General features: G+C 40.8%; 1 protein-coding gene across 3 annotated transcripts in view; it reads right to left on the bottom strand.

The window, feature by feature from the left end:
- Positions 1 to 779: 779 nt before the first annotated feature.
- Positions 780 to 8,161, bottom strand: part of LOC117425592 (FH1/FH2 domain-containing protein 1-like) — a 56,027-nt gene continuing 48,645 nt past the window's right edge. For all 3 annotated transcript variants that reach the window (XM_034042642.3, XM_034042643.3, XM_058993897.1), the window contains 9 exons: positions 7,821 to 7,976; positions 7,236 to 7,418; positions 6,632 to 6,751; positions 6,176 to 6,337; positions 5,731 to 5,921; positions 5,144 to 5,336; positions 4,584 to 4,743; positions 3,580 to 3,756; positions 780 to 2,630 (listed from right to left, as the gene is read on the bottom strand). In XM_034042642.3, coding sequence (XP_033898533.3) covers positions 2,554 to 2,630; positions 3,580 to 3,756; positions 4,584 to 4,743; positions 5,144 to 5,336; positions 5,731 to 5,921; positions 6,176 to 6,337; positions 6,632 to 6,751; positions 7,236 to 7,418; positions 7,821 to 7,976 — 1,419 coding nt within the window. In that variant the 3' untranslated portion in view covers positions 780 to 2,553. The remainder of the gene's footprint in view (positions 2,631 to 3,579; positions 3,757 to 4,583; positions 4,744 to 5,143; positions 5,337 to 5,730; positions 5,922 to 6,175; positions 6,338 to 6,631; positions 6,752 to 7,235; positions 7,419 to 7,820; positions 7,977 to 8,161) is intronic.

Below are 8,161 nucleotides of genomic sequence, written 5' to 3'. Positions count from 1 at the left end.
TCCACATATATGACTACTGTAAAGAATAATAATAATGTTAAAGCAACTAGATGTACCACATGCTACATGCTAGTATACAGTACTGTACCATGTCATATGATTGCAATATATAGGTGTAAAATATTTATTTATTTACACCTATATTTCTATATTGGCAAATTATGGTTGGTCGATAGTTTTTAAAACTTCTGTTTGATCTGAATTCCAGATACTCTCAAGAGAAGTGCGGTTATTTAATGTTATACACTATTATGAGAAATGGTGTGCGTGTCACTGTGACGCGACTGACTGATCGAATGCGCAGAGGCTCTCTGGTCGTTCCATTCATGCAGCTACATTCGAGAGCTCTCCACGCCTCCTTACAGCTCTATACGAATGGTCTTGCTCACTCGGCTAACTCCATCGTTTAGTCTACTTATGAACATTGTATTCCACAATATAACTTAATTATTTAAATATATATGAAAAGTGCTACTGTGTCAGTGTTCGAAATCAGATGTAACGTTATTTCAAAAGTATTAATGCAATAATTATCTTTTTCTGTTCTGGTTATTCGCGAATTACAGTATATTCTTACAGACTGTCAATACAAATAATTGACAACTGGATTAAAACAGGGATTATAAAGCTTTACTGCCACCTTGTGGAACACTGACGAATGCCACCCTGTGGGGAAGTGTGTGTGTCTGTGTGTGTGTGTGTGTGTGTGTGTGTGTGTGTGTGTGTTTGTGTGCGTTTTCGCTGCGTGGGGAAACTGTACAAAGATATTAAACTATGCATTGAAATGTACACTCCAGACTTTAATCACAAAAAAACAACATATATCAGGCTTTTACATATTTATAAATGCTTGGTTAACATACATTATATATATATAAAAAAAACATTCAAAAAGCACATTGTCAAAAAATAAAAAATATAATAATCAGAATCTTTAAACCAAATGTGCTCATAAAACTATGCACTACCTACGGAGTTCTGTTTATTTAACAAACATGAAAACAAAGTCATAGATCCGTAGTGTAAACACACACAATCAATCCATTTGCAATCCTTGATCGATTTCAGAACACATGTGTTTAAGTTTATACTAAAGAGTGCAGCGGGAGACAACACAATGCATGATGCTGTCAATGCAGGTACATATGAGTTAATACTGCAACGACTAATAGTATTAGACTCCCAGTGCAAATGCTTGTATCCACATTATGGATGAACATATTGCTTCATGATATGTGTACCACCCATACACTAACACAGTCCATGCCATCAGAAGAGCCCTGTAACTGAAACACCACTGTACTGTGTGCTGTTCACTGTATCCATGCAAGCTCCTTTCAGAAGCAACACTATCTCTCTGCTATCCAGGAAGAATGCATTCATTTCATGTGTGTGCAAGACTGCACAATCACAGCTGTTATGAAACTGGTTATTATAAAGCACAGTCTTTACACCAGGTTCCTGAGAACTACAGTATATCTATTTACAAATCAGCAGTATGGAGTATGCTATAGTTTGGGGGCTGCACCCAGCTATCAAGGCATATTACAGATTACATGTATATCCATATAAAATGGACTGTGTTTTTATTTTATAAAAAACGAAATGTGCAAATGTAAGAGAGACAGCGGCTTTAACACAAGCTGGGTAATTGGTTTGGGTTATCATCATGACAATACTGCATCACTGTCTAATGTTGGTAGCTTGAAGTGGTTGTAGATAACACAATACCTGCGGGCATGGAAATAAGACTCCTTCTGCATCGCTGTTTCACGCATTCCAGGTTTTGCTTTGAGCTTGATTAGCCACAGTGTATAGTTAGCAAGCTCATAGTAAAATCAGGAATGGGTCAAACTGCCATGCAACAGGAGTCTTATTTCCGTCCCTGACATGTAGTTAGTGTTCTTACCCATCCTGAACTTCCATTTGCTGTGTAGGTCTCAAATGTGAATACCACATAGCAAAGGTATTCATCTGAACGTGCTATCTGCACTAGGTGCAGGGACGTTCTCAGTTTGGATGCCTTTTAAGGAAAACTGATGCTGTTTGATTTCTGAGGTATTTTCACCTCACATTTCTGGCTGCAAAACATGTCAGTCAGGAGTTGAAACAGTGTAATAGACCTCAAGTTTTAAAATGAAGATACATGTTTGCTGTACCATGTGTTTCTTTCTAAACTGCACATCTGAGACTTGTGCAAGCGCATGACAGGAATGGGATTACTATCACCCACAAACACTTCAATGCAATAGCCTGCATTTTGAGGCTTTTCTGACCCCTCTTTTGTTCACAACCCAACTGCTTAGCACCTTAGGAAATTACAATGACGTCAAGGTTGGGCCAAACGTCTTCCATTAAGCATATTCTTGCACCTTTCATATTCCAAAGCCTTCTGGAAGCTTTTCAGAACATACTACACCTCTCTTTGAAGCCATGTCCCTTTTCTTTTTAGTGATTAATGACTCTGCTCCATAAACTCCTCCGCGTCAATGCAAAGTCACGTCCTAATTCCATGCAAACTCCCCACCCCCCCTTCTTCTAAACACATCACAGTTACACCTCGCTGGCATTGGTCAGCCCCAGAGCCTGAACCACCTCAGGGGTCAGCCCGCTCTTCAGGGTCCTCCGCACTGTGGAGAGAGAAGAACCAATCAGTGTCACCATACACATTGTGGATGATCAAGGCTTGCATTCTATCAACACTGCAGAAGCAGAACTCCACTCTAAGAAGTAGAACTCCATTCAACACTGCAGAGCGCTCTAGTAGTATAGGAAAGAGAACTCCACTCCACACTGCAGAGTGCTCTAGTTGTATAGGGAAGAGAACTCCACTCAACACCGCAGAGCGCTCTAGTAGTATAGGAAAGATAACTATACTAAGTATAGGCCACTATACTAATGTAATAAACTAAAATGCACATCTATGCTTGTTATTCTTTATTTCACTGAATCACTGATACAATACCATTTAGTATACTGATATGCAACATCTTCACTCACATTTTAGTGTTACAAAACATACACATTTTATAAAAAGAAAATAAATGGCATTAAAAACACAAGGGAAATGAGCCAATGCTATGCAGTATCAATCTTGCATCTAATTACAGTATCGGCCATTGCAGGGTCAGAAACTAGACCCAGTCTGCTGCGCTGTGCTTCACTGAGAAACAAAAACAAAGGAAGTTCAGGGTTTACGTTTTAGCATTCCTAATGATCCATGCAAAGCAGTGCATCAGGCAGACTGGGATAACATCACTCCAAAGGGAGCATTACAGGCAGAGTTCTCATTCCTGATTTATAGAATTGGGAATCCCACCCATGATTACAAAGGAAAAAAATCTAACTAGAAAAAAAAAAAAAAAAAAAAAGAGCAACAAATAAATGCCATCAAAGTAATTTATTATGAATAATAATAATAATAATAATAAAGGCTTGGATAAGTATATTATTAAGTACGAATAAATAAAGCTATGGCACGTGCCGAGACAGATAACCTTTCATGCTTATATAATCTTTTTTAATTTACTTATTTGAATTAAGAATAGCAAGTGACAGGCAAGATACGGGGACACTCACTCGACTTCCTGTTTGCCCGGGACCTCTTCCTCTCTTTCGGGGTCAACGGTCTCTGGTTAGGGTTTTGCGTAACAGACTTAACCAAACGATCCATGATTTCATCAGTAGCATCGTCCTGTGAACCCGAACTGTCCTCCTTTGACACTGTCGAATTGGATGGACTAGTTCTACCTAAACCTAGCAACAACAACAAAAAAAAGAAAAATAATAAAATGAGAGAATCAAGGAATGCAAAGGTGAAATGGATTGATACAATAGTATGCCAGCCCTTATATTTTTTAGATTAGCAGCAACAGAATGACGGGACAGCTATAGAAAAAACAGCTGCAGACACAGAGATTCTGAAGTGTCCTAACCAAATTTCATCACAACTTCTCCATATATACGAGAACCTCTATAGTGTGACATGCATACTGGAACCTCCACTATACACACTGCCACACACACACACACACACACACACACACACACACTACACACACACACAATACAAAATGCAGCGCAGTGTACAGTAGGGTTATCTAACGTTTCACAGTCCCTGATCAGCACTACCTAAAGTTAACATCGGGAAGGCAGTGTGAGATTAGTGTTCCTCAGGGTCTGTAATCTGGTTTCACAGTCCCTGATCAGCACTACCTAAAGTTAACATCGGGAAGGCAGTGTGAGATTAGTGTTCCTCAGGGTCTGTAATCTGGTTTCACAGTCCCTGATCAGCACTACCTAAAGTTAACATCGGGAAGGCAGTGTGAGATTAGTGTTCCTCAGGGTCTGTAATCTGGTTTCACAGTCCCTGATCAGCACTACCTAAAGTTAACATCGGGAAGGCAGTGTGAGATTAGTGTTCCTCAGGGTCTGTAATCTGGTTTCACAGACCCTGATCAGCAGCAGTACAGGACAAGCGTGCCTAAGCTCACACAAGTCCTAGATGGGTGGTGCTCAGGGTGTGTGGAAGCAGCCCTGCAGTGTGTGCTGTGTGCAGTGCTGGTCTTGCTCGCTGCTCTTACTGTAGTAGCCTCTGCTCCGGCGCGTGCCGCTGGGCTCCCTGCTCGGGATCAGCAGGTTCTTCATGTTCTCGTGCTCCTCGTCTGCCTGGCCCTGCTGCTGCTGGGAGCTGGGACCCGACACGGGAGCCGGGGGGCCAGCAGCACCGGAAAACTTCTCCGTCTGGAGAGGAGAGGAAATGCCATGAGTAACGAAAGGATGGGAAAAGCAGCAGCACCACCAATAATAATAATAACATAAAAAAATGATAATAATAATACACACAATTATTATTATTATTATTATTATTATTATTATTATTATTATTATTATTATTATTATGATATAATAATAATAATAATAATAATACACAAAAATGAAATAATTAATGAATGCAAGCATGATATAATAATGATGATAAAACACAAAAATGAAAAGAAATAATAATGCAGTTCTATCAGAACCCTTTATACTAGTAATGTTCTTTCTAAATGTATGGTTGTGAGCTCATTATCCCTCGTTCAACACTTTCAATAAGGTGTTCATTTGCGCTTCTAAAGCAGGCCCAGTTCCCCCTGCTCACCTCTGTGATCATCTTGCCTCGGGTCTTGTTCCTCTCCCGGTATGCAGCCCTCTTCTGCCTCTGCTGCAGGGCCCTCTCCCGCGTGGTGCGATACTCCAGAGCAAACTCGCTGATGATCCTGCAGAACTGCGTCACCTTCATGTCCCGCACCGAGTGAGAGGGCTGCCCGAGGTACAGCAAGAATGAATGAAACCTGCCGAGCCGGGAGGGGAAAGCACACGGTCAACACAAACAAACAAGCAAGCGAGCAACAAAACTGCTTTAATAAAGTGTTCAACTGCCCACTAGACACCAGGATAATCTCCTTTAACCCCTCACCCATTTGAAACAGCTAGAATGAAACAAGACCACAAGCACTTTATACAGTAAGCAGTCACATTCTTCATTATCAATCTCATTCTCTTTCCTTTATATAAGATTTGAAATCATTCTGAATGATTCATGGTCCTGCTGCTCTGAAAGTGAGATTATGATGTTTTCTGGAATGCACAGTTTAGCCGTGGTTTGCTTTTTTGCTTTCTGGATTGGAGAAATGCTGTCTCTCCGAGTGGCTCCGCTCCTGAACGCCCCCAGCGGGTGTCCTGTACCTGTTGATGATGCGGCGGTGCACCACTTTCAGGATGATGATCCGCTCGGTGCAGTCCTTCAGGAACTCCGTCAGTTTGTTCTTCAGTGCGGCTTTGCTCTCATGCTTGGCGATCACCTTCAGGTTGTCCCAGGACGTCTTGCACTTCCTCTCCAGCTGAACCAGACTTTCCGACAGCTGACTGAAATCCACCTGGTGAGAAACAAGCAGCATTCTCTTTCCAGAGCCCAATGGGAGCGCTGACTGCAGGCAAATAGCCCAGCATATAATTACCTTTATACATTACATTATGATGCCTCAGCATGAATAAAAACAGAAATGTTCCAACTGTAATAAAAAGGTTCTATTTTTTCTATTTACAAATGATCCCTTGAATGTAATATATAGAGGTCCATCATTTCAGACGCATTAGATGCAATTGTTTTTACCCGCGCCACTGCCCTTACTTTAGCGGAGCGTGTGATGGCTGCGATCTCAGAATACACATCTGATGTTTCTGTGAAGTTCTCCACTACGAAGTTAGCGGTGTGGTACAGCAGAGATTGCCTGTGCACTGTGTCTTTAACCTCGGTCACTTTCTCCAAGTAGCTCAGCTCAAAGCCTTTGGCCTGGAGAGAGAAAAAAAAAAAAGTACCAGTATATATACACACATGTATATACATATACACTAAACACTGCATTGAAATCTATATGACCACTACTAACTGAACTATATCGATAACACAAAAGACTATCAAAAAATATATGTTTAAAAATTGCAAAACGTATATAAAATACACCACCTCTGAAACGGCTGTCTCCACGGTTTGAATTCATATGTAAGAATTAGCGCACATTAAAATGCACTCGATTGCAAAGCTCCTACTGGCTTTAAGCACTTCAAAACTAAGAAAAATACTTACATTGGAACCATTGAGGAAGTTTCCAATTGCAAGCAGCGTTGCCAGAATGTTTTTGAAAGTTTTATTCTTTGCAAGCTGCTCCATTCCCAGCTTCAGATCAAACAACGGTTCTGCAATCTCCTACATAAGAAAAAAGAAGAGAAACTGAAATAAGCATTAAAATATATATATATATATATATATATATATATATATATATATATATATATATATATATATATATATATATATATATATATATATATATATATAAACAGTGCATGCTTACAGCTTTAAATTCAGTAGTGGAGATCTGCACACAAAAATGCTCAACCAAGGTCTACACTCCAGACTTTAGATATTTAGCCAGTACAACTCTCCTGCAAATCAGAACCTGTTCTCAGCTGGTCCTATGGTTGGTTGATTGATTTATGAAGTGCCTGCCTGCCTGCATTGTGTTTGAACTGAAGCCGTCTCCTATCAGCCAGTGTCTCGGCCCCTCTTACCTTCTCCATGTTCTCAGCTGGTCCTATGGTTGGTTGATTGAGTCATGAAGTGCCTGCCTGCCTGCATTGTGTTTCAATTGAAGCCGTCTCCTATGAGCCAGTGTCTCGGCCCCTCTTACCTTCTCCATGCTCTCATAGTCCAGTTTAAAAGCCCAGAGCTGCAGCCTGGTGGTCAGGCCGCTGATGGAGGACAGCATCAGCAGGAACTGCTCAGCGGTGCCCAGAGGAACGTCAGGGTTGGCCAGCTGAGCTTCCTGGATCCTCTGCTTCTCCTCGTCTGTCGGGACCATGGTCAGGATTTTCTGTGAAGGCAGAGCAGGAAGTCGGGGGTGATCCATTTGTTTTAAACAACGAGGAAACGTTACTGGAAACAAGAGAGTGGATATTCAATTTGAATTCATGAATTGACTGTGCACTGTTCAGTTAAAAAAATCTGCACCATAAAAAAAAATGCTCGAAGTAATGCTGATCAATAGCAAAATGGACACATCATGAATAGCTGCTGATAAAATTAGTTTCACTATTAGTGTGACATCATGCCTAAGGATTATGATGCTCACGCAAAATCCAACGTCAATATCAATCAGCTCAATGCAACAGCTTTGAAAGTGTTCTTTGTGGTTCTAGCGCTCTCAGTCAAGGGTGCACATTCAGAAGCAGGACACTTCAGATTCCCACTCGAAAGGTTTCCCCTCAACCCCTACCTCAATGCCTTCCTTGTTAACTGCAAATTCATCGAAGTTGAGAACGGCTGTCTTAATGATGTGAACTGGGGGCAGCACCGTCATCCCGATGTTAATTGCATTGCTTCTCTTGGGATCCAGTACAACTATTGTCTGCTTTTTAATTTCAGCTCCTTTCTGAAACAGGAAAGTAGAAAGAAAACACACAATGAATAAGTAAGAAGTACTTCACACACAGTGGGAGTCAGAGACCCACTCTCTAAAAGCAGGAGCTCAATGGCTCACTTGATTTGTGTGGCGCTTTGGAGATGCTATGTAGATTAAAGACTATATAAATGCTAAATATCTCATCTAAAACATTC

Source organism: Acipenser ruthenus, chromosome 20, assembly GCF_902713425.1.
Source record: "Acipenser ruthenus chromosome 20, fAciRut3.2 maternal haplotype, whole genome shotgun sequence".
In the NCBI taxonomy this organism is placed as follows: Eukaryota; Metazoa; Chordata; class Actinopteri; order Acipenseriformes; family Acipenseridae; genus Acipenser; species Acipenser ruthenus.
This window is presented reverse-complemented; position numbering and strand designations above follow the sequence as displayed.